This window comes from Leptonychotes weddellii, chromosome 10, assembly GCF_054177405.1.
Source record: "Leptonychotes weddellii isolate Sample4059 chromosome 10, ASM5417740v2, whole genome shotgun sequence".
Lineage (NCBI taxonomy): Eukaryota > Metazoa > Chordata > Mammalia > Carnivora > Phocidae > Leptonychotes > Leptonychotes weddellii.
The window spans coordinates 1,601,134-1,627,839 of record NC_138378.1 but is presented as its reverse complement, the minus strand read 5'-3'; the positions used below and the strand labels follow the sequence as shown (position 1 = coordinate 1,627,839).

Sequence of the window (26,706 nt, the reverse complement as noted above, 5' to 3'; positions counted from 1 at the left end):
TAAGCGACTGCCTTCGGCTCAGGTCATGATCCTGGAGTCCCGGGATCGAGTCCCGCATCGGGGTCCCTGCTCGGCAGGGAGCCTGCTTCTCCCTCTGACCCTCCCCCCTCTCATGTGCTCTCTGTCTCTCTCATTCTGTCTCAGATAAATAAATAAAATCTTTAAAAAAAAAAAAAAAAGAGTGGAAAAGCTGCCTTCCCTCCCCTTTCAGCCCTGATGGCAACACAAGACCGTCCACACGGTATGGCCGCCCCATGCCCCCGCCCCTCCCTCCTTCCCCGAAGCTCTGGGTCCCATCGGTTGACCCCACAAGGGCTTCCTGTGCTCTGTGCGGAGTGTCCAGGCCAACACCTGCCACTCTGACCACAGGGCAAAGGCCTGGCAGGCCGCGCACAGCACTGAGGAGGGCTTAGCTGTCCTGGCTCCTAGTGTCCCGCTCTCACACCCTCAACAAGTCACTGCAGAGCTACAGAACCTTCTTACTGCTTGCTCCTCAGTTCTAAAATCTAACATTCAATTCAACATGGTCATAAAGAACTGTTTTCGGATTTCCCCAACCTCTGGAGCTGGAAAACATTTCAAAATATGCCCTCTGGGATGCGAGTTCCCCAATGTCAGAGAGGGTGTCCCACACTACCTGGTCACACCCTCCTCACGGGGTTAGTAGCCAAAGAAGCGGGAGCGTCCTTCCCCTCCCCCTCCCCACGGCCACCGGGAAGAGACAGAGAGGCCCCATTAGACTCCAACTTCAGGGTAAATGAAGGAAAACCCAACTCCGCTTCAAAGGCCGGCAGAGGGGCGGGGGGGCTCTGAGCCTCCAGCCCCCATCTACTCCACACTGGGAAGGCCTCCATCCACTCACATGCCGGGGGCACCACCAGGCAGGCGGCCACAGAAGAAAGCCAGACAAGGAGGGGGTATCCACACACTTTTCAAACTGGAGGGGGGCATAAATTGTGGACAATGTTTATATCTCTTTGCGTTCTGAAGGTTTTAATCCCTTGGCATAGATATTAAGGATATGTAAGATCATATCACATCACAAATTGTCATTGAAAGTGTCCCTGGCCCTACCATAGAAACACAAAGTTCCCAGTCTTCAAACACAACTCTACACAACCTGACCTACTACACAGGGTGTTAGGAAGCACTGACTGTAGCCATACAGCACTGAAGTCCACGTGTTTCTAGTTTACCACACCCCCACACCAAAGCCACCTCGGCCCAGCTGGAAACCACGGTCCCTTGCCCACAGTGCACAGCACCCGGGACAGAAGCTCCCGCTGCAAAACTTACCTCTCTCCTTTGCTTTGCTTACTGTCACAGGCCTGATTAAACAAAAGGCTGCTGACCTCCAGCGTCAGAAGTCTCAGAGATGACAGAGCCCTAAACAGTAACTGTTTCCCAGGACAATCAAAAAAACCTGGGGCGCCTGGGTGGCTCAGTCGGTTAAGCGTCTGCCTTCGGCTCAGGTCGTGATCCCGGGGTCCTGGGATCGAGCCCCGCACAGGGCTCCCTGCTCCGCGGGAAGCCTGCTTCTCCCTCTCCCACTCCCCCTGCTTGTGTTCCCTCTCTCGCTGTCTCTTTCTGTCAAATAAATAAATAAAATCTTTAAAAAAAAAGAAAACCTGAGACTCCTTCTTATTGTCAACATGAGGAAACGTGCTTTTGAGAACTTTGCAAATTCCCCAAACCTAAGGCAAGTTTCTCCGGAGTCCTTTTAAAGATCTCTGCTTCAAGATTTTCAAAAACAGTTGTTAATTATGTCTCGATCAACTCACACATGATTAGCTATTTATAAAGAAGCTTTCTTCAAATATATCACTTAAAATGAGGAAAGCTCACATTTATATACTGAACCGGGCTTTAGAAGCATACCAGGAACTACCTTTATTTTGATTTCAAGGAAACAGACACGTGTGTGTCCCTGTTCTGCCCCACTGAGCTGCTTCATTTCTAGGGCAGGGTCTGAACTGGGTCAGTCCCGTGCTGATCAAACACTGCTGCCCAAGGGGACCTGGTGCCCACTTGTCAGCAACTCTGAGCAGGAGCTTCAGGGCAACTTCCACGGCACAAGTGAGAGCCCAGGCACTCAACCACCATGGCCCAGAGGCAACAGAACAATCCTGGGGCCAGCCCCTTTGGCCCCTCACATTCATGTTCATCGACCACCCAGGTAGCAGAGATACCACTCTCCTAAATACTTCCTTATGGGGCCCTAACACATACAGATCTACCCCTCACATGGCAAATGTAAAGGACTTGGAAAGTCCTCGACTCTTCAAACTCCAGTAATTCTGCCACAAGCACACAGCACGCGTTGTCCCCAGTGCGGTAAGTTATCCGTAAGAGAGAACAGATACCCCAGGAGGGTCTAAGGGACCCCCTTCCTGGTTACTGCCAAAAGATGAGAACCACCAGCTCCAAAAGACACCCACATATGCCTGAAACACCATCCCACCCCCAGTCACCAAGATGGCTTTGTCCACCCTTAAGACGATGGGGACAGTCACGGGGAAAGCCCAAACAGACGGTAAGGAAGAATGGCCTCCCCCCGCAAGCCAGCAGTGCACAGGCAAACGCTCAGGAAAGCGACCTCCGTCCTACGCTCAGCAGAGCTGTCCAGGGCCAGCCGTGTACAGCTCTGAAAGGGTCTTTCTGCTCCACAAATGTCACTGTTACCCAAGTGTATCAAAAGGAAAACTCTAAGGCCTTTAGCCTAAAGCCAGCCCTGCACCCAGGCCCCCTCCCTCTGCAGGCAGCTGTGCCCGCTGCCCCCACAGCTGCAGGACATGTCCCCGGTGTCCAAGACCCACGTGGGACAACCTCGGCAACTTTCCCACTCACACAACCAGAGTCAGCCACCACACCAGACTCCGCAGTGACCGACAACATGTCCAAGTTTGGCAGAGTTCTGATGAGAGTAAAGTGTCTTTAGACTTCAATACATCTACAGCAACACGACGCTCGAAAACCAGAGAAAAACGTAATGTACCTGGGGTAGTACCTGCATGGTCGATGCGACAGGACGGCGGCGTGGCCCATTCATCCCCGTCAGTGCCACAGGGCTTCACGGAATGCCAACCCTGCTTTCTAGCCCCGAGGAAAGGCCAGAGTGCCATCAAGTAACAAAATCTCAACTTCCAAACACACCCCTCATGCCACAGCACACTGGCCCCGTAACTTCAGCGCTGGGCTCTCCACCTGCCACTGTCCGGCTCAGGATCAGCCCTCCTGGAGCCCAACCCAGCCCCAACGGCATAGGCAGCCTCGCCTGGACTCAAACACCTGCACCCATCCTGGGTGGGAGCCAGTGCCCCAGCCGCCGGTCCCTACAAGCAGGGATAGTTACATCGAGACATTAACATCTGAGGCAAGGAGCAAGCCCACGTTCCCAGGCCAAGACATCGACCGTGAGGAAACGATGCTTCATCCTAGAATGAGATCCTTCACTCTGGCCAAACCTCAGAGTGACAGGAGAGCATTCTCCGCAAAAGCAGGACAAACTGATGTATGCTGAAGATGCTAATCTGGCAGGCCAAAAGATCACCTTCAGAAATGAGCATCTGTAACATAGCATCTGTCTGAAAAGATCTTTTAAAACCATTTATGCACATGCTAATTTTGGTGTCATATCACTTTTTTTCTTTGTTCAACTATAATCATAACCTTACTTCGATGTTATGACTTTGAAGCTATATGAAACTAGTGCTTTCCAGAGTTCTTGGGACAACTGCCTTTGCAGCAAAAATCTCCATGTTTGCCATTACCACAGTGGATAAAATTTAGACTCTGCTACCTTCAAACGAGCAAATTAATTCCAGTAACATAAAGGCTTCTTTACAAAACTGTCCTGACAAAGAATATCAAGATGGATTTGCTAAAACCAAAGTCCACATGGGCTCCCAGTGAACAGTGAGAATGGAGCGTGAAGGCCCAGGGCTGGCATCAGGCCCTGGTGAGACCTCCGTCCCTCCTCTCTCCACCTAGAGCTGCGACCTGCAGGAAGGGGTGGTGCGGAGGGGCAAGCCTCTTTCTCACACACACTCCAACCGCCAGCAGTCTGTGAGCTCACTTGACACCCGTGTGCAGCCTGGAACACCCTGCCGTGCCCACCCCGAACCCCTTCCCAAGTGTTTGCGGCTCTGAGTTGTAACGAGAATGAGCTATTAGCCAAGCAGTTATTTTCATAAGTCACTGCTACCTCCTCTTTATACATTTTTACGATGAAAGATTCCAACAAAGAAGAAACATCAACTAGGAGAGTTTAATATTTCCTGATCAATTCTTTAACTAGAATATTCATAACTTGTCCTTTTGCTTCACAGAATTACACTATCTTAAAAGAGAGAACTTTATCTCGGGGTAGTACTTTTTACTTTTTTTTTTTTTTTTTTTTTTTTGCTTCTGTTGTTATAAAAAATAAGGTGATGTAACTAATCAGAGTTCCCAATCAGTGGAGGTTGGGGGGTGGGGAGCAATGAAGAGATGGATATAAATCTTTTCTGTTCTAGAGGACTTCCATCACCCAAATGTCAACATGGGCTGCTCTCTGCTCTTAAATACGGGGGACTTAACGCAAACACTCGTGACAACTCTTGCAAAGAGTCGGCAGGTTTAGAGCCTTTTTTCAAGGAGTTGTCTACTTGTCACACAGAAACACCTCTAATGGTGACATTAGAACAGAAGACAAAAGTGAGTCCAGGGTCACCCATGACAAAGATGGCAGATATGCCCCTCTCCGACCACGACTTCCTCCCCCCAACAGGAAGAAAGAGAGGGCTTCACCTGCACAAAGGCTCAGACCCAGGGGATCCAACCAACCCCAACCCGCCACCTCTACAGGAACCGCTCGGGCCCTGCAAGCCAGACCAGGCCAGGCCCAGCGTCCGCCTCACCAACTACTGAGGAGCTCACACCAGTTTTAAATAACAAAAGTACAGCTCGGGAATGGTCTCCGCTCTGAGTAAGGCAAGTGCTGAACTGTGCGGGACCACCCAAAAAGCATTTTTGCAGATAAGTAAACAATATTTTGACGTTTTACATAATATACTACAACCATGAATTCCCTTTTTCAAAGGTTACTACAGATCAGCCATATTCTCCACTGAACGATCAAAATACACATTAAGGAGCAAAACAGAACCTTCAATAAAACGCCACAACCTCAAAAAGAAACCAAACGCGTCATCAGGGGCATCTCAGCACCTCTCCGGCAACTTGTTTGACGTCACCCTCTCCCCTCAGAGGGCGGCAACCCCCACTAGCACCCCCAGAACGCTGGCTGGGGCTGTCAGCTCTCCCCGCCCCTGCCCGGATCAAACCCCCCCTGGCAAGCATCACCACCAGTCCGGGCCCTCACATGATCCGACAAGGAAACCCCCTCCTTCTTAAGATGCTGAAATTCCGTCAAGGTGACCACCGGCTCTTTTCCGAGCACATGCGGGGCCACGGGAGGTGCTGTTTCTACTACTCCTGCCACCAAGGCGTCTGTTACTACACAGCAAGGGAGGAGCTCTCCAAAAGCTTAGCACCAGCAGTCCATGCAGGGGAGGTGGACAGGATGGAAGAGAGCACGGGCCACCTCGACTGTGGAAGTTTCTCTCTGCTTGGGAATCCCAAAACCAAGCAGCGTGACCTGGGATGCTGTGGGGGGCCTTTCGCCGTCAGACCCGGGGAACCCTAACCAACCGCCGGGGCGATGGCTCTGCGTTACCAGGCGTCGCCTGTACCTCCGAGAGATCCACTGATTTCATTGGAGGGTACTAAGCAAAGCAGCTGGGCACCCTGTAACCAGAACGCTGTGCTGCAGGCCAGTGGCCGCAGGAAGTGCACAGCACAGCGCAGAGGCAAGGACGTGGCCCAGGAAGGATGTGTGCCCAAGGATCCCTCCAGGGCTCACCTGGGATCTCTGCCATCCTGGTGTTAGCAGGGAAGCGGAAGCTTTCCATGCGGACTTGCCCAGCCATAAGGAAGGAGTGTCACCACTCTGCCTGACCTCACCAATGGAGGAGGGGGGGTAACTAGCCCTCCATCACAGGCCGGGACAGGAGAGGAGCAGCAGAGTTCAGTGAGGACACAGGCCATAACACAACTGGTCCCAAAAAACCAGGAGGCGGAGCACCAAGTGTAGAAAAGCATGGACCCAGGCTATACAACCTACCAAGCTGTTCCCCTGGAGGCCTGCTGCCAAGGCTCTCCACCGCGGGGAGGGGGGCGGGGGAGGGGAGGGGAGGGGAGGGGAGGAGCGGGCAGGGGCACACACCGCCAGGAAAGGAGCTGCTCCACTGTGGGAGCCCAGAAACTTTGCAATGCAAAGAGCGAGCTGAAGCCAAGCGCTGCCCAAGGAAAGGGACCCCTGCAGCCACAGCACCCCCGGCCGTGCGCGCGCGCACACGCACACACGCTCCCGCACACACACTCTCTCTCACACGGAGGGGAGCTCTCCCGCACCCGGCAGGGGAGCGCCCCGGTTCCTTCACTGCAGGCCCGCGCAAGACCCGTGACCTCAGCGCCCTGCCAGCCCCACAACTTCCTGGACTCCCGGCGGGGGCGGCCACTCACCTGGGGGCAGCTGGAAGTTCTGGATGTTGGTCGGGTTCTGAGGCGGCTGCGGCAGGCGGGGGGCGAGGACCGTGGGCGTCAGCGTGGCCCGGATCCCGCCGGTGGTGGCCGAGGGCGTCCTGGGCAGGCTCTGGGGCCCCGCGCTGGCCGAGCCCTTGGGCAGCCCGGTGGGGGTGCCGGGGGCCGGCGGCGGCGGCGGCGGCGGCAGTCCGGCGGCGGCGGCGGCGGGCAGCGCCCCTTGCATAGTTGGCCCGAGGATCATGCCGGCCCCCGCGCCGGCCGGGCAGCTGGCCGCCAGGGCCTGCGGCGGCGCGGGCGCCGGCTGCACCGCGGTCTTGGGCGAGTCGGCCTTGGCCACCTGCGCGGGCGCGGCGGCGGCGGCGGCGGCGGGCCCGGGCTGACTGTTGGCGGCGGGCGGCGGGGCGGGCGCGGGCGCGGGGGCCGGGGCGGGCGCGGGGGCCGGGGCCGGGGCGGGCGCGGGGGTCGGGGCGGGCGCGAGGGCCGGGGCGGGCGCGAGGGCGGGCGCGGGCGCGGCGCTGCCCCCGTTCTGCGCGGCCGCCGGGGCTCCGGCCGGGGGGCCGGGCGGCCGGGCCAGGCTGGCGGCGGCAGGCGGCGGCGGCGGCGGCGGGGCGGCGGCGGCAGGGGGCGCGGGGGGCGCGGCGGGCGCAGGGGGCGCGGGCGGCGAGGGGGCGCGGGGCGCGGGCGCGGAGGGGGCGCCGAGGAAGGGCGGCGTCTGGATGACAGTGGCGGCGGCGGCGGCAGGCTTGGGCGGCGGCGCGGGCGCGGGCCCGTTGTGGAGCAGGCTGACAGCAGGTGCGGCGGCGGCGCGGAGCGAGGTCCCCAGCGCGGCGCTCCCATTCAAAGTTTGCGCGGCGCCGGGGCCGCCGGGCGGGCCGTTGCGGGCGGCGGGCTGGGCGGCGGGCGCGGCCGCGGCCCCCGGAGCGCAGGCCCCGGGCCCGGGCCCGGCCCCCGCGCCCGCGCCGGCCTCGAGTGCGTTCAGCTTCGCGGCGGGCCCTGCGGGGACAAACGGGGCGGCGCGGTGAGGACGCGGGCCCGGCCGGCGCCCGCCCGCGCTCAGGCCGCGCCGCGCTCTACCTGCGGGGGGCGGCTCCGGCGCCGCTGCGGGCGCGCCCTCGGCCGGCACGGCCGCTCCGGCTCCGACATGGTTCCCGAGCGCGCCGGCGGCCGCGGCCCGCGCCTCGGGCGCGCGGGGCGCGAGGTGGTGGTGGTGGGCCGCGCTGGCCGCCAGCTGCGACTCGAGCGAGCCCACCAGGTCGCTCACCACTTTCTCGTCCACCTCGCTGTTGAAGAAGACCTCGTCCAGCAGATCCGAGCCCGCCGCCATCTTTCCTCCTCGGCCCGCCGCCGCCGCCGCTCGCCGGCGCTGGGCGGGGAGGAGGCTCCGCGCGGGCGGGCGGGCGGGCGAGCGGGCGGGCGGGCGCGGGCGGGGGGCGGCGCGCGCCTGCGGGGCGGGGGCGGCGGCCGGGCGGGCGGGGGGCGGCCGGCGGGGGGGGGGGAGGGCGGCGGCGGTATGGTGCGCAGGCGCGGCGGCGCGCCCGCCCCCGCCCGCCGCCCGGCGCCTCGCCATTGGCCGCGGCGCCCCCCGCCCGGCCGCCCGGCGCCTCGCCATTGGCCGCGGCGCGCGCTTAAAAGGCGCGGCCAATGGCTGCGAGCGGCAGAGGCCGGGGCGCGGGCGGGCGGCCTGGGCGCCGTGGGGGAGCAGGCAGCCCCGGGCCGGCGGGCTGAGGGGGTGCGGGCGGCCGGGCGGGCCCGGGTTCCAGGCGGAAGACCGGCAGGACGCGGCGGGCGGGGCCGGCGGCCTGTGCCTCCTGGAGGCAACGGCGGTGACTCTCTCTTTGTCTGCGCTCGCTCCAAAATGGCTGCGGCCAGAGCTGACGGGAGCGCCGGGCAGGCGAGGGAGGGAGGCCGTGCTCCCGAGGCCCCTCCGCGCCGCCGCCGCCGCCGCCATCGCGGGGCCGAGGCCGGGCAGGGGGGGTAGGGCTGGCTGCCCGGCGTCGGCGCCACGGTTGCGGACGGGCCGGGCCTAGCCGAGGACGGGCTTCGCGGCCTCGGTGCGCGGCTGCCGGGCGAGGCGCTGCGCCCCGTGCCCCGCGCGTCCCTGTTCCCGCGCCCGGGCCGCGGCCCGAGCTTCCCCGGAGCGGCGCCTGGCCTCGGGCGGCACGGCCCCCGCACACGAGTGCCCATAAATCAGCGCCCGTGGCGCCGGTAGTTCCGAGTCGGGAGAGGTCCAATGTGGACGGCTTCTTGTCTTCCTGTTTCCTCTCCTCCCTTTGACAAAGTGCGTGACCTAAAACCCTGTGCGCCAGCACCTCGGCCGTAGAACTGGCTCAGGTACAGTCCTCTTCGTGCGGGTGTTCGTTTGTTTGCCTTTTACCCGGAGACGGTGTTCCGGGACGTTTGGAGGGGGCTTCCTGGTCCCCTTCTTCAGGGACAGCCGCGGCCTCCGGGCAGCGGGAGCCGGCCCGCGCCGCCCGAGGACGCGGGTCCCGCACACCGGGCCGGGACTCTGGACCTGAGCTCCGCGCCCCGGAGGAGCGGGACGCGCGCGGTGTGTGAGGGCGGGGGGCTGGGACCCGCGGCACCGGCGCCCGCTCCCCTCCAGCGCCTGGAGCCCAGCGTGGGTGGGGGGCTGGCTTTCAAACAATGGCAGAAACGTGGAATTATGTGTCAATTGTAATCTTTAAACGTTGACAACTACTTAGGAAATTTTAAAGGAAACCACGTAAAGGCATTGGCAGGCTGACTGCAGCCCCCCCCCCCCGCCGTCCGCCCCCAGCGTGACGACATCTGTAGTGGGAGCGCTCAGATTGGAGTGGGGGTAGAAAAGCAAGCAGTGGTGCGGGGAGGAAGCGGGACGCAGATTCTGTTCCCGTGCACCCGCAAGGGCCGGTGTGCCTGCCGGGCAGCGGGATCCCCACTGTCAGGTCACCCCTGCTACATTACTGACAGCTTCCCTAAAGGAAGGATGGCAGTGCCATCTGAGGGCGTTCCGACTTGTCCACACAGCGATGGCGTCCTGAGTTCCCTGAGGGCCTGCCAGGACCCCTCCAACCCAGTGTGTCTCCCCCCAACCCAGCCTCCATTCAGCCCGCACCCTTGGGTGCATGCCACCTCTATTCATTCCTCTCTGCACCAGGCCTGCTCCCCACATTGGCGCTGACATCACCCCCAGTGAGCTGCGGGGCACTGTCCAGTCCAACAGGAAGTGTGGGAGGTTAAGTCTGAACCCCCACCCCATCCCCCAGGAAAGAAGGGAGCTGCAGAGGAGGATGAGGCCATTCTGCTGCATCTGGTGCTCCCCAAAGCCCCACCCACCTTGAGAGTAAACAGGGACAAGGAAGTCATGGGGTGCCTCCCCACCTCCTAAGGTAGGGAGGGGACAGGCTCCCAACCTGTGCCCCTTGCTCACCCTGAGGACCTGGGGCATTTTCTTGGAGTATCTGTATGGTTTTACTTGTTGCCGCAAGGAGTTACGAACTCTGCACCTTGAAAGAGACCTCCCACCTCGCATAAAGGAAAAGGGACAATGAAAATGAGTGCAAGTGTAAAAACCATGTTTAAACACAGAAAGACGTTTGCTGTGAGAATAGCAGAACCCAAGGCGGCAGCCTTGCCTCCTGCCGTGCCACAAATGTACAAGACCACGGGTGGAGGGGAAGGCAGCTGCCCAGGCCAGCAGCCACGTGGGCCTTTTCAGTCTCTTAAACAGTATGTTGTCTTTTCAATAAAACAAAGAACGCATCAGACGCACTCTCTTAAATGTAAAAATAAACATAACCAAGACCACAATTTAATTGTTGCTCTCGCCGTGTGAAAGACATGCAGTGTACATATAGGTGTATTACCTATGCTTTTGTTGTCCACCTGGAATACTACATGATAAAACATTAAAAAAAAACAAGACCTGCATTTAGCTGGCAGCTGGTGGCCTGGGCCAGGCCGCCAGAGTCCTGTCTGACAGGTGACTTCTCCACCTGAGCCAACAGTGCTCCTCAGCACCTCGGACCCCGCAGGATGTGCCTATCCACGAGAATGGATCCACATCTCAGGATCAAACTCATGAACACGTAACTGATCTGTAGATGCAGGCACACTCATTTCTTAGGGCCATCAACATTATCATAAACAGCGACTTACAAAACAACAGGAATTTATTCTCTCAAGTCCAGAAGCCACGAGTCTAAAACCAAGGTGTGGGCAGGGTCCTTCCTGCCTCTTCCACTGCTGGTGGCCCCAGGCATCCTGGGCTTGTGCCACATCCCTACAATCTGTGCTTTCGTGGTCACATGGCTTCTCTGTCTTTGCACCTTTCATCTTTTGAGGACACTAGTCATTGGATTTAGGGCCCACCCTAAATTCAAAATGGTTTCATCTTTTTAAAGAAAGGGGGGGTGGGAGGGTGCCTGGGTGGCTCAGTTGGTTAAGCGGCTGCCTTTGGCTCAGGTCATGATCCCAGGGTCCTGGGATCGAGTCCCGCATTGGGTCCCTTTTCTATGGGGAGCCTGCATCTCCCTCTCCCTCTGCCTGCCACTCCCTCTGCTGTGCTCTCTCTATCAAATAAATAAAATCTTAAAAAAAAAAGTTTCATCTTAACAATACTTAACTACATTTGCAAAGACCCCATTTCCAAATAATGTCACATGCTAAGGTTTTGGGTGGATGTGAATTTTGGGGGGACAGTTCAACCCAATACAACATATGACCAGTTTGTCCACTTATGGAGAGAAGACCTTCCAGATAAATCAGAAGGCAGCCATCGGCCTGATCAGCCCCTTTGCCTGAGACATGAGTCTGGCGTGGAATCCACCAGTCAAGGCTGCCCTCTCTGTTCTGCCTGTAAAAGAAAGTGCGGTGGTGAAATCTGCTCCGTGGCCACCAGTAATAAGCAAATTGACACACTGAGCTCTCCACGCGGGGCCAAGCCCCTGTGGCAGTTGAGGGGATTGAAGCCTAGGAAGGTTGTCAGTAGCCCAAGGTCTCTCCTGGTAGGGACGGAAACCTGGGACTCGGACCCTAACACTGACAGACAGTGGTGCTGCTCTTTTCAGGCTGCCAAGGCTGCCCAAGCCCATGGTACACCAATTAGATGTCCGCTCCTAAGTTAGAGTCAGAGTTAGGCCTGCCTCCTCTGAGACTGACCCAGATCTGCTGGATGCGGGCTGTCTGCAAACTCTCGAATGACTCATTTACAACAGTTCTTGGCTGACTCCCACAAATAGCTAACTACAGCTATCATGGATGGCTTTTACTAGTTTAGCTCAGAGCGGAGCTTATTTCAAAGTTCAGGTGGGAACTCTGAGGTCAGCCTTCCTGTGACGTCTCCCTCGCCACCCGAAAGTGCAAGCAAGAAACAGCCTTACTATCAGTCAGAGGAGCCTTGTGGCGTCTTTGAGTCCCCCTTACCCAGAGAGGTGCGATGCTGCCAAACTCCATTTTCTAAGCATCATACCCATCAGATGTTTTTTTTCAGGTAGAATTGCTTATTGCTTTGGTTAATTCCTAACATAATTTGCCCCTCACTCAGCTTAAATGCTCAGTTTATAAAGCCCAAGCCTCAATCCATGAAAACCTACCTTCTTGAAAACCTTAGTTTCATTGCAGGTGCTCTGGGAGACGCACCAAACCATGGGCTTTGTCATTGGACACATTTATTTCATTAGCATTAATTGTTTGGACAAGATCCATAAAGCTAAGATTTTAGGCACTGACCATTAAGTGCCAGGTAGGATGTTAAAAAAAAAATAAACTTTGAAAATTATACCATTTACAAAAGCATCAAACAACCAAATAACTCAATATAAAACTAACAAAACAGAGCATAAGACCAACAGACAGAAAACTGTAAAACATGATTGCGAAAAACTTCAGGGAAAATAAGTACACGGAGGGATACACAAAGTTCAAGAATTGGAAGGCTCACTCTTGTGAAACTGTCATTTCTTCCCAACATGATCTACAGATTTAATACAAAGCAGGTTTCAAGATCCCAAACAGGGTTTTTTTCACAGAAATTCAAAGCTAGGCTTCCATTTCCAGTGTGGTAGAGTAACCTCCTATCGAACTAACCTTCCCACAGCACTATGAACTCTGGACAAATTACGGAACACCACTTTCTGGAGTTGCCAGAATGAGCACAGGCAGGCGGATGCTGGAAAAGTGAGCCACCCAGTTCCGTTGCTTCGAGCCTAAGGGCAGGCCGCCGTCCATACCACACTGGGCAGGTAAAACCCCTGAGTCCTTCTGGCCTGAGGAGCTGGGAGACAGATTAGGCAATGACAACCGCTGGGAAGTACAGGGGCATCCCAGGAGGGAAGGAGTGAGAGAAGGGGAGGCCCAAATTCTATTTATAAACTGGGCCTAAATCTCCAGGAAACACTAGAGCACACACATGGGGCAGACCCCAAGCAACTGGACTAAGAATAAAAGAACCAAGATGAGGTCCAACATGAGATCAGAGCTGCCGTCCATGGGACAGTGATCACAGCCTGAGCCCGCCAAGTCTTAGCCTGACACCAACACAAACACAAAATAACAAAACTGACTCCAAAAATACGTATGTGTGGGTCCAAAGTCCACAGAAAATAACACTCGACCCGTCAAGGAGACAATCTAAAAATTGCTCAATATACAAAGAAAAGGAGACTGTTAGCCATTCTCAAACGAAAAAGGGAAAATAGAGATTGATCCCTGGTGTGACCCAGGTGATGGAATTGACAAACAAGAATTTTATTTAGTCTTTATTTTTTAAAGATTTTATTTATTTATTTATTTATTTATTTATTTATGCAAGAGAGAGCACACGAGACGGGGTCCAGAGGGAGAAGCAGACTCCCAGCTGAATGGGGAGCCCAGCTCAGGACCCAATCCCAGGACTCCAGGATCATGACCTGAGACAAAAACAGACGCCCAACCAACTGAGCCACCCAGGCACTCCATCAAACAAGGATTTTAAAATAACTATCATAACTATAATCACTGAAGTCAAGGAAAATATGCTTTTAATGACTGGCAAGATCTTTTAAAAACCACAACAGAGAACTAGAAACTATATTTAGAAAATGTAAATTTTAGAACTGAAAATTAAAATATCATCAATATAAAGTTAATTGAATGGTCCTAACAGAAGAGTGAATGACAGAGGAGTAACCAGTGAACTTGAAGATATATCAATAGAATTTATTCAATTTGAAAAAGAAAAAGTGGGAATAAATAAAAGAGCTCAAGGATCTGTGAAACAATTTCAAAAGGTCTACATATGTATACTTGAAAACACAAAATGAGAGGTGAAAGAATGGGACAGGAAAAAGTATTTGAAAAAAATAATTTCTAGAATTTTCTATATTTGGTAAAAGACATGAATCTACACACTTGAAGAAGTTCCACAATCCCCACCTACGCTAAACTCAAAGAAAACCATGCATAGGCACATCGTACTTAAACTGCTGGAAGCCAGATGCAAAGATAAAAATCTTACAAGTAACCTAGAAAGATGACACTTGTCATCCAAGGAACAATACATTGATTTTAATGACTTCTCATCAGAAACTATGGTGGTCAGAAGAGAGTGAAACAACATCTTTAAAGAACTGACGGAAAGTCTGTCAACACATTTGTAGAATGTCAAACCAGTTTTTAAGAATGAGAGTAAATAAATGTATTTTACTATAAAAGAAAATTAAAAGAATTCATACCAGCAGACCTGTATGACAGAAAATGCGAAATAGGAAATTCTTCAGGCTGAAGGAAAATGATACCAGGTAGAAACTCGATCATCAGCAAAGAATGAAGAATATCAGAAATGACCCATACCTGAATAAATATAAGAGTACTTTCCTCTGAATTCCTCTCAAATCTATACGTCTGTGTAAAGCAATGATTCTAACATTGAACTGTGGGGTTCTTACTGCATGTAGATGTAATACACACAACTATAGCAGAAAATGGGCCTATGACATGGAAAGGCTCTACATTTGGTGTGCATCCGGGGCCATATTAACTCACAGAAGACTGCACACTGTAATCCCTAAAATAATCACTAAAAACAAACAAAAACACACAAAGGAGTATATCTAGAAATCCAACAAATAACTAAAACAGAATGGTAAAAAAATATTCAAATAATCCAAAAGAAAGCAAAAGAGGACATTTTAAAAGGAACAAACATAAAACAAATAGATTATCGATCTAAATCCCACTAAATCAATCATCGTATTAAGTCTTAAGCATTAAGCACCTCAATTAAAAAAGATATAAAAGCAAGACTCTGCCATACGCTATTTTCAAGGAGGCACTTTTTAAAAAATATATCATGCCAGGGGCACCTGGGTGGCTCAGTAGGCTGAGCGTCTGCCTTTGGCTTAGGTCATGATCCCAGGGTCCTGGGATCGAGTCCCACATCGGGCTCCTTGCTCAGCAGGGAGTCTGCTTCTCCCTCTCCCTCTGCCAGCCTTTCTGCCTACTTGTGATCTCTCTCTGTCAAATAAATAAATAAAATCTTAAATATATATATATACATATATATGTATATATCATGCCAACAGTAAGCCTACCAAGGAGGAGCTGTGTTAACAACACATGAAACAGACTTCCACAGAGTGCTGTCAGGGAGAAAGGGGGGTGCTGCACAGTGAAAAATGGGTAATTCATTGAAAAGACAAAAGTCATAAATCGGTACGTACCTCATGACAGCTTCAGAGTACATGAAGCAAAAATTGACAGAATTAGACAGAGAAATAGATAATTCAACATTCATTGTTGGAGATTTTAACATTGATCTCTCAGCACTGCATAGAAAAGATGAACAAAAAAACTCAGTAAGGACACAAATGACCTGAACACCATGAACTGTCTTGACCTAGTCTTTACCAAACACACCCAACACATTCTTTTTCTATTGTATACAGTATGTTCAGCAAGGTAAAGCAAACGCTGGGCTATCAAACAAGTCTCAATAAATTTAAAAGGACTGAAATTATACAGAATATGTTCTCTGATTACACTGGAATTAAATTAAAACCAATAACAACAAGATAGCTATGAAAGCCCTGAATATTTGGAAATATCTCACTAACCTCTGGGTCAAAAAAAAAAAAATCACAAGGGAAATTTGAAAATATTTTGGACTGAATGTTACTGAAAATACAACATATCAAAATGTGTGGGCTGCAAACCAAAGCAATGCATAGAGGGAGTTTCCGTTTATAACGCTCGTATTAGAAATTGATGTGTTAATCCCAAAATTCATACAGAAATGCAAAAGGTCAAACATAGCCAAGGTAATCTTGAAGAAGAGCAAAGCTGGAGGATTTATGCTAGTGCCTATCCAACCACCGATGGATAAGTAGACCAACTGAACAGAATAGACAGTCCAGGAAAAAAACTCACGCATACAGTCAGCCTACTTACAACAAAGTGGACAATGACATGGTGAGAAAAAGATGGTTTGTTTTTTTCAGTAATTGGCACTTGGTCAATTGGCTGCCCAGAAGGATGAAAAACAAATTTTGACCCAAACCTCACACCATACAGAAAAAATCAAATCCAGCTAACTGAAGATCTGAATGTAAAAGGTAAAATAATAAGCTTTTGGAAGGAAACATGTTTATCATCTTGGAGTAAGTTTTTTTTTTTAAATATACGCAAAAAGCCCTAAACCCTATAAAGTAAAAAACTGATAAATTGGACCGCATTAAGAACTTCTCATCAAAAGACACCTTTGGGAGAACGGAAGGTAGCCCGCTGAATGGGAGAAGATACGAACAATACAGGAAAATGGACAGAAGACTAGAGACGCACGACACCCCTCATAGATACAGAGGAGGACTGGGGTGGGAGAGGTGCTCGGCCTCCTCTGTCACCAGGAAAATGCAAATTAGGCCCACTACAGATACCCCCCCCCCCCAGAAAGACCAAACTCAAAAGGGCTGACACTACCTAGTTGGCGAGGAAGAGGGACATCTGCTGATGCAAAGCTGCTGGGCAATTTCTACAGAGCCGCGTGCCGACCCAGCCCGGCCTGGCCCCACAGGTCTCCCCGACACATGCCCTACAGGACGGGTCTATGTGCACCAGGGGACAGCAGGGCTCATAGTCCCCCCAGGCTGGAAACAACCCAAACTTCCAACAACAACGGTAAAATGGATAAAGAAATGGCAGTCTATTCACACAACAGCATTAAATGGGTGTGTTTGGTTTGAGAGAATGTGTTGATCTGTGTAGTTTTTTTGTAAATGTCACACTTGAGTGAAAGTCAATGAGGGAATGCGTCAGAGTCATCTGTGCATACTCAGCTTTCTGAGCTGGGAAGCCTAAAACAAACCCCTCACCCTATAAGAGAAGGACACCTGAGCCCAGAGATGGCAAGTGACTTGGCTAAGGACACCAGGAAATGGGAGAGCATGGACCCAAATCCAGGTTTCCTGAGTTCCCAGCCAGGGCTCTCCCCAGTACAGCAAGCTGCTCTCATCAACATCCTTTTTTTTTTTTTCTTCCTCTGGTTTTGGTTAAAAACAAGACAAACCATAAAATGTACCATCTTAACCACTTTTAAGTGTACAGTTCAGTACTGTTAAGAATTATTTGCATTGTTGTGCAACAGATCTCCAGAACTTTTCCACCTTTTCAAACTGAAACTCTACAACCATTAGACAGCTCCCCATTTCCCTCCCCCCAGTCCCTGGTAACCACCACTCTGCTTTCTGTCCTCCTGATTTTGACTCCTCTACGGTCTCTCATAGAAGTGGAATCATGCAGTATTTGTCCTTTGTGTGACTGGCTTATCTCACTGAGCCTAATGTCCTCAAGGTTCATCCATGTTGTGGCAGGAGTCAGAATGTCCTTCCTTTTCAGGGCTGAATATACCCCAGTGTACGGATAGACCCCATTCTATTTATCCACCCATCCATCAGAGGATGTCTGGGGTACGTCCACGTCCTGGCTGCTGTGAACGTGGGCAAATGTCTCTTTGAGACCCTGTTCTCAGTTATTTTGGGTATAAACCCAGAAGAGGTCTTGTCAGCATTCTTACATTATTTTCTACCTGTGGGTTTTACCACTTCAACTAAACTGTGAGGTCCTAGAAGTCAGGGACCTATAGTTAATTGCCAATGTCCTTGGTGTATAGACCAGGAAGACACCTGGGGCGGCAAAGTGAGCCCTGCTTGAAAGTATCCGGTGCAGGTGGACCCTGGGTTGAAACCCCTGTCCCACACAGCCAGGCAGCACTGCCCCCACCCCTGCGGAACTAAAGCTAAAGACACCCAGACTCAGGGGCAGGCGCCAAGCAAGGTGGGGTGGAAGGGGACTAAGTGAGCATCTCTCCTTGTAAGGACACCATTAAAGCAGGTTTCTGGGGCTCAGAGGTGCTGGTTAAACTCTACTTCTTATGTTGGATGATGGGCACATGGGCCCTTACTTCCTTATTACTAGTTAAAAGACGTGCTGTGATGTATACACTCTCGTATATGCATGAGACATTTAGCATTTAAAAAGTAAAACAAAAACACACACGCAGACTCACATGGGGCATGCACCTGCACAGCGAGCACACTCGGGTGCACCCCGCCTCTCTGGGAGTTCTGTCCACAGGATTTAGAGGGACCCAGTTGCCTGCATCCTAAAAAGCTCATTGCGATGAATCTCCCGTCCACTGAGGTTGAGACTTGCTGCTCTAACAGAAAGATGCCCACACTCGCAATCTTTTCCCTCAGGATTCCTAAAATTGGGCAATGACTGGAATGAGCCATTTGCTCTTCTCTTGGGAAGCTAGAGTAGCGTGTGTCCAAAGTACGACGTTGGAAGTCATGGGCAAGCCGGTAAATCTCTTCCTTACGGGAGGAAGCCTTGTCTTCTCACACATTAAAAGCTTTCCCCAAATTCACGCCAAGATGCATGTTGACATTCCCATTCTATCCAAGTGGGTTATACGACTCAGAAACAGCAAAATTAACATCCCGCCCTGGGAAACCCACATGCTGTTTTTAGAGCTCATACAGCAGGCAGACAGCCCAGCTCTGCAGTGGACAGAGGTTAAGTGTTCTCATTATGAACCCAACGCCCCACTGACCCTCTGGAGTGAACCTGATTTGTGTGAGAAAGAACAAAAGCACATGCTTGAGACAAAAAACAGAGGACCCGGAGACTGTGAGGGAATGCCCGCCTCAAACTCTGAACTCAGGGGTCGCCAGGACCAAGGTGACTTTCTCGTCCAGAAACTATGCAGCGTGGGCTTTCTCCAGCTTCAGGCCTCAGTGCTGGCCACTGTCCGGGGCCCAGGCTCTCCAGGAGAACGCTGGAGACGAAGAGGCCAAGAAAGGCAACGGGAGGCCCTCAGGCTCAGCTCCGATGGGGGTTTCCTTTCTCTTAATGCTTTTTCTGCCAATTTCCAATTTTTCTTCAACGAATGCGTTATTCTTTTATAATTAAAAAAAAAAGCAGCATTGCGTGGTTTTTCATCTTTTAACTTCCTCTTGAAGTAAAACGCACACGTTGAAAAGTGCACAACTCAGTGAATTTTCTCAGACTGAACGCACCCATGTCACCCACGCCAGATGGAGAAGCAGAACATGCCCTGCATCCCCGGGACCCCCTTGAGTCCCTCTGGGTCAGTCCCCCGAGGGTGACCACGCCTGACTTCCAATACCGTGGATTCCTGTCGCCGAGCTTGGGACTTTATGTCAGTGGAACTACACAGAATTCTCCTTCTCTCCCATTTTCCCCAACGTTTTATTTTTGTGGGGGGTTAGTTTTTGTATTGCGATAAAAGGTGCATACCATAAAATTTACCATTGTAGCCATGTTAAAGTGTGCGCCTTAGGGGCATTGAGTATATTTGCACTGTTGTGCAGCCGTCCCCTCTGTCTAGTTCCAGAACATTCCATCACCCCAAAAGAAGACACTGGAACAGTCAGTCCTCACCCCTCTGTCTCTCCAGTCTCTGGCAACCATGAGGCCATTTTCTGCCTCTGGGTTTTCCCATAATGGGCTCATACGATATGTGTCCTCTTGTGTCGGGCGTCTCTCACTCCGCGTCATGTTTCCGAGGCTCATCCACGCGGTAGTGAGCGCCCCTGCCTCACCCCTTGCTGAGACCGAGTGTTAAGCGCGGGGTGGCTGGGCCAGAGTCGGGGTGCCCGTTCACCCGCGGACGGACGTCGGCGTGTTTCCCTTCAGGAACAGTGCTGTCGGGCACATTCGTGTGCCAGGTCTGGTGTGGACACAGAGTGTCCTCTCTCTTGGGCACACCCCTCAGAGAGGGACTTGGGGGTCAGATGGCGACGCTGGGTCCAGCTTACGGAGGCCCAGACTTGTCTTTGTGTCGGGACCCCATCCCTGAGCAGTGGCTGAGGCCGGGGCGCCCCGGCCAGCCTGCACGTGCTTCTAGCCCGCTGCCACGGGTTCCGTGGGCCGAATGTGAGCCACCTGTGTATCCACTCTTCGGGAGCTGGGGCCACTGTGAAGGAAGCCGCTCAGAACATCCCCCGCTGGACCGTGGTGACAGAAACACACGTTTCTCTTGGGAATACCGACCACTGTGCACACTCACACACGGGCGTGCACACCCCTCCCTGGCTCTCCCTGGCAGATACCGGCACCTCCTCCGCTCGCCCTCCCTCCCCCCAAGCTGGCCAGCCTGCACTTGGGGGCCTGAGGCAGGGACCCCCAGGGGCTTCCCAGGCCGATGTGGGGGGAAGAGAGAAATGGGTCCAGGGACAGACTTCCGGGCAGAGGTTCCACACGCGGGCATCTCCTTTCACAACATGGGGAGGGGATTGCAGTCCTTGATTCCTTGGCACATGCCTCCTGGACGCCACTGCGGGCCAGGCCTGTGCTAGGCTCTGGGGACACGTGCCGGCAGGGAAGGGTGACAGGAAATGAGGGAGGCCATGAGTCAGGGAGCCAGTGCCAGAGAGGCACAAGGACAGTCAGCAGGGTGAAACATGTGCGGCCTAGGAAAGGGAGCCAGGAGGGCATCCTGGAGGCGGTGTCCTGGGAACAGGCCTAGTCAGACAAGGCAAGGTGAGCGCCCAGCAGGGGGCTCTGCTCCTGCAAAGGCAGGGCGGCTGGGCACTGGGTGTCACTCGTGCTGGGCCGGTCTCCTCGTTGTCCCGCTGGCTAGTGGTGCAGACACAGGGCCATGGCAGGAAATCCTCACCCAGAATGGCTTTGGTCCTTCCTCCGGCCCCTCCTGCCACATAGCCTCAGGCCGGCCCTGAGGTTCTGGTTTCTCAGCTCTGTGTCCTTCACGGGGCATGCAAGGGCCAGGGCCTGGGGAGGGAGGGCCGGCCCACCCTGATCCACAGAGCGGGAGGAACCCTCGAAAAGAGAAGAGGAGCCTTCGTGGGACAGCTGTGCAAATGTCATCAGCGGCAAGGCCAAGGACAAGCGCCTCAGGGCACACGGCCCCTCAGTGTGCGGAGCTGGGGGTCCCCCAGGCCGACCGGGAGACCAGCAGGGCCCCCAAGCCTCTGTCCTCCTGTTGGGAGGGTGAGAACATCCCATCCACAAGGACGCTGCCAGGCGTGTCCCTGACCACAGCTGGCGGCGTGGTCCAGGTTCCGCCTGTGCCACCCCGGTGGTCAGCTCACGAGTCCCGCCCCGCCACTCCCGAGGTGAAGCCCAAGCAGAACACCGGCCAGCCTGTGGGTGTGCAGTTTGCATCCTGGCTCCGCGCCCAGGCCCCCCAGCAAGGGTCTCCCTTGTGGAAGGCGTTCCGTGGATGTCTGTGGTGTAAGTGCCTCAGTGACTGGGGGATTCCTCGATCAAGCAGTCAATGAACGACTCGATGACTTGGTAGGCTGAGGGTCCAGTGCCGTTGGTTGTGACGACCACCTGTCGTGTCTGGACAGCACAGCCTGCCCGCCCCTGGGTGCCCCCTCAGACACACCGAGTGCTCCCTGCATGGGGGGGGGGGGCGGGATGAGGGCGGGAGACCATCCTCCCAATTCTTTCGGAATGGACTTAGAATTTGTAGCAAAGTGGGGCTTGAGGACACCCCTGCTGCTTCTTCCCGCCCCCACAGGACCCCCGTCTCTGGCCTGCCTATGGCAACTTCCTAATGTTGACTTATTGAGCTTGCACACAAATACGGGGGGGCCTGCCCCTGCCCAGGGCCCTCCACCCCCCACTTCCTCCACTGGCCACCCGGCGGTGTGTGTCCCTGTGCTCCAAGGCCTGGGGGTCCCATCCCCCAGCTCTCCTGGGTGGCAGTGACATTTCCACATGCTTGGCTGCCCTGCATCCCTGCACCTCTCTCAGGAGCATCCCTCCCTGGGTCCCCTGCCCGCTCTTTGCGCATCCTCCAGCAGCTTCCTGAGAAAGGTGCTCAGGACCCTCCTCACCTGCAGACAGCTTTAGGCAGCCCTCTTACGAGATTCGCTGCATAGAGCTTCTGGGACAAAAAGCAGCTTCCCCAGGACGTGGAAGGCCATGCTGCTGTTGCCCACATCCTCGTGTGGCGGCCACCAGACCCAGAGCTCCTCAGATCCCTGGCTCCTCACCCGGGATCCGGGCTGCTCTCTGGAAGCTTGAAGAGTCAGCTTTCTATCCCCTGGTTCTGGAAATATCACAACACTGTGCCTTGGGTGGGTTTTCACTCCCTCAGCCTGGAGCCTCACATCCTCCTGTTTTAGAACATTTTCTGGCAGATGGTTTGCTTGATGGCGCTCTCCATTCTGTGTTTTTCTAACTCGCTAACTGCACGTTAGACTGTGCCTAAGCCGGTGGTCTAATTTTGTTTCCTCTTGTATTTTTCATTTCGTTTCTTTCTAATTTATGGGATATTTATCTCTTTTTTTTAAGATTTATTTATTCATTTGAGAGAGAGAGAGAGAGAGCAGGAGCAGGGGGAGCAGAGGAGAGGGAGAGAGAATCTCAAGCAGGCTCCCCGCCATTGTGGAGCCCAACGTGGGGCTCCATCCCACGACCCCGAGATCACGACCTGAGCCAAAACCAAGGGTCAGACACTTAACCGACTGAGCCACCCAGGCGCCCCATGGCACATTTATCTTTGACTGCATTTTCACTCTTGCTATTTTTTTAGTTAAAAAAAAGAGAGAGAGCTCTTTCTTATTCTCTGCCTGTTCCTTTTTTATAGCTTCTTGTTCTTAAGTGAAAGGTGTGATATTTTCACTTATTATCTCTCTGAGAGATTTTTTCTCTTTTGTATTATCTTTTGCTCTTCTTGTTTGTTTCCTCTGGGCTCCTTTATTTTGGCAGGTATGGAATCTATCTTTCGTGTTAGATACTCTTACCTCGAGGGGCTGGTGATCCTGGAGGTACCTTCATGAGAGGCACACAGTGCTGATGTGAGCAGCGCGCCTGGATGGGTGAGGGCAGACCACTAAGGGGAAGCCGAAGGGTCCAGGCGCTTGGCCAGAGGTCTTAGGAGGCTAGGCCGGTCCTGCAGAATCCTCGGGTCTCCCATGTGGCAGACGAGCCTGGCTGCCAGCATTCTGGGAATTAGCAGAGTCAGAGCCAAGGTCGCCTCTCAAGATATGCCTGTGCATCCATCTCCCTGTTCCTCCATGGCTGGTACACATGGCTGTGCCTGGGCCCCCGAGCCCAGAGCCTCCCGGCCCTGACCCCCAAGAGCGAACCTGGGGCCTCAGTCTTCTTCCAGCCCATGCAGCGGGGGTCTGGGGTCTAGCTGCTCCTTGTAACTGTTCTTCCTGTTCTTCCTATTCTCAACCCTACTCCATGCCCTACCCTCTGAGCCGCCTGGCCTCCTGGATTTGAAGCAGGCTCCCCACTGAGCAGGGAGCCCAATGCGGGACTTGATCCCAGGACCCTAGGATCATGACCTGAGCCAAAGGCAGACGCTTGACCAATTGAGCCACCCAGGTGCCCCTGGAAGGAGATCTTACAATTGTATGCGTTGCTGACAAACAAAATCAGATTTCTCATAAAAGCCAGATTTCTAGCTCTCCTTAAAAACGGTGGGTCTGACAGCTCCAGACCCAGCATTGCCTAGGGCATTTAAAGCCATGTGTTCTTGACAAGTCACTTAATTTTCCCGAGTTTCTATATATTTATCTGTAAAATAAAAACTTACTTTTAATTTTTGAAGAACAGTCCAGGGCAACACCTGCCCTCCCAACCAGGAAACATGCTGTCCACACCCCGCTGTCCCCACACCCTGCCCACATGGACACAGCTCTCCCCACCAGTGAGTTTGCAAGCCCCGGGCCTGGAGAGTTAGGACAGCGGTGGGCAGGACTGGGGCCCTCGCCTGTCCTCTCCACCCACTGGGGAGGTGACCCTGAGGAGGGTCCCTGGCAGAAGTTTGCCCAGGACACCTGGACGAGGTGTTTGCACCTGCTGTAGGTGCTGGGGACCCAGGCTTCCCTCACGGGGCTGGCATTCTTGGGGGCTGAGCCAAGGGCATGCAGGTTAGAGATGCGGTGGGGGGTGGGTAGAGTAGGGAGGGGTGCAGGGTATGCGGGGGGCTGCTCTGCCATTTTCACAGCGTGGCTAGTGGTTGCCGATGGCCTGTCTGATTGGATGACATCGGAACAGAGAAGAAGGGAGGGCTGGGCCGTAAGAGGCCCAGAGAACAGCATCCAGGCAGTAGGAATAGCAAGTGAACGTCCTCCCTGGCATCCTGAGCCCCCAGAGCCCAGAGAGGAGCAGACAGCAGGGGGAGTCACAGCTAAGTCAGCAGGGAGCAGGTGGGGCCACTGGTACTTCCAGTGGCCGGGGTCTGGGGGAGGGGAGACACGTGTGGAATTCAGGGTCCCCCTGGTGGTGCCCCCTGTGTGACTATTACGTGCGTGGACAGCGCCGCTATCCCAGCCTGAGGAGGCAGGTAAGCAGGGGCTCAGCCCCTCGGGAATGAGGATGGGGTCACACCCCAGGTAGGCCCCCAAGACCTGCAGAGGTGACAGCAGAGGTGGGGTGTGGCTGGACAGGCAGGCTGCACAGCAGAGGAAGGAAGGGATGAGCCCCAGCTGAGCCCCGGGAGCAGCTGTAATGATGGGGCTGGTGTGCCTGCCCCCCCGTTGGAGATCTCCCCCCCAGGAAGAGCAGCTGGGGCACCGCTGGAGGAGCCCCCACGTGCAGGGGAGACAACCTGCAGCACAAGGAGAGGACTGTGGCCACAGAGCCCAACTGTGAGGGAGGGAGGCTGAGCTGACCACCTGTGGCTGAGGCTCTGACTCAGACTTTGCTGAGAGCAGCTGAGATGGTGGGAGGCAGGGGCACCAGGGCCTGGCCCTTTCTGTCCCGTGGGGGGCTCCCCCAATGGACACTCTTTCCTCGGCTGCTCCCGCTGGGTGGGCAGAGACTTGGCCAGGTCTGCATAGTAGCTGACAGCCCCGGCCCAGCCTGACTTCTCCCACCTTCTGCCACAGGAGCTACCCCCAATAATCTGCACCATCCCTGTCTCAGCACCTGCTTCCTGGAGAAGCCAGCCTGGGACCCTTTGGCTTGGACTTCGTGTGACGACAGGCAGGGCCACTGGGAGGGCTTGTTTATTCACTCAGCAAATATTTGGGGTGCACGCGTAACAGCACAGTGGGGACTGTGGCTTCCCAAGCCCAGGTCTGCACTCTGGCTCTGCTGGGATGGTGGGCAAGCTCCTCGGCTGCCCTTGTCCTCGTCTCCCGTCTATAAGACCCACCTAGAGTATCGCTGCGAATATCAGACGGCCTAGCGCAGCAGACCCAGCGCACACGCGACATGATGAATCTCCGCTGCCACGATTCTCCCTTCGAGGGCCCATTTCAAGTTATTGGCCATATGGGCCTTAGTCTTCTACTCAGACACTAGAATGTGTGGTCTGCAAGTATCAGGGCAGGGGTGGTAACAACAGGCTTGAAGACTCAGAGCAGAAGATCAGGGTTTCTGGGCTGCATGCCTGTGTCCCCTGCACTGCATGCCGGCCGGGATGGGAGGCTTCTCCCAGGAGGAGGTCGCCGGTCCTCTCCCAATGCCTACCGTCGGAGAAACCTCTATCTGCCCTGCCCATCTGAACACAGAAGTCTGCCCCTTGGGCAGCCGCTGGTGGAGAGTGGATGCTTGGTGCCGAGGAACTCGCCTGAGCAGGGAGATGACGCTCATCCCCGGATGGAGCAACGGCACGGCTGGGAACGAACACCCTGTCCCCAGATAACGTCAAGCTGGGCCCGGTTCACCTCACGCGTTGCGGTGGGAATACAAAGTGGTGCAGCCATTCTGGAAAACAGTCTGGCAGTTTCTCACAATGTTAAATATAGAATTACCATATGACCAAGCAATCTTACTCCTAGGTATATACCCGGGAGAAAGGAAAACATACGTCCACGCAAGAACTTGTACACGAATGTCCACAGCAGCGTTAGTCATAGTCACCGAGAAGCAGAAACAACCCAAATGTCCATCAGCTGGTGAAGATGTGCGTGGCTTTGGGCGGTGGAGTGTTTCTCAGCCGTAAGAAGGAAGTAGTGACAAATGCCGCAACGTGGATAAGACTTGAGAGCATCTCTAAGTTATGCCCAGTGAAAGAAGCCCGTCACGTAGGGTAGGATTTCACTGAAGTGAAATTTCTAGGACAGGCAAACCCGAAGTAGCTGCCTGGGTCTCAGGGGAGAGGAATGTGTGGAGTGACTATAGCAGGTAGAGGTTTTGTGCGTGGGGATGAAACGATCCTGAATTGTGTGGTGATGGCTACACACCTCCAGTACGTTTGCTAAACGCCACTGGACTGTACATTTTAAATGGGTGAGTATTAGGTATATCTCTATAGCATTTTTAAACAAATAAATAAATGAATAAGGCATGAATTCCAGGCCAGCCTGGGGAGCAGAGATCAGATTCCAGAGTGCCCGCCCTGAGCTTCAGCAGTGGTGCTGAATGCCATTTGTGAAAACACTCTGCCCCCAAACCCAGCAAGAGTCCCAAGGCAAATGTGACTCTCGTGTGTCCCAGCGCTTGAGAAAGACAAATATGTGTTCACGTATGTCTGCGATTGGCTGGAGGAACGAGATGAGCCATGGGAGATGTGTTTCAGGCGTCGACCTCCCTGTCTAGCTGCTGGTACCTGCTGGTACTCTGTCCTGAGAAGCTGACTTCCTGGGCTACAGTTCTCTCCCCAGCCTGGCCAACGTGCTGCCCTTTGTCCGCCTGGGTCCCTACGGGCTCCTCATG

General features: G+C 54.1%; 1 protein-coding gene across 1 annotated transcript in view; it reads right to left on the bottom strand.

Moving 5' to 3' along the window:
* TAF4 (TATA-box binding protein associated factor 4) overlaps positions 1-7,951 on the bottom strand; it is a 68,422-nt gene extending 60,471 nt beyond the window's left edge. Inside the window, exon 1 of the mRNA XM_006744624.3 lies at positions 6,565-7,951. Within this exon, the coding sequence (XP_006744687.2) occupies positions 6,565-7,909 (1,345 nt within the window). The 5' untranslated portion in view covers positions 7,910-7,951. The remainder of the gene's footprint in view (positions 1-6,564) is intronic.
* Positions 7,952-26,706: the final 18,755 nt, after the last annotated feature.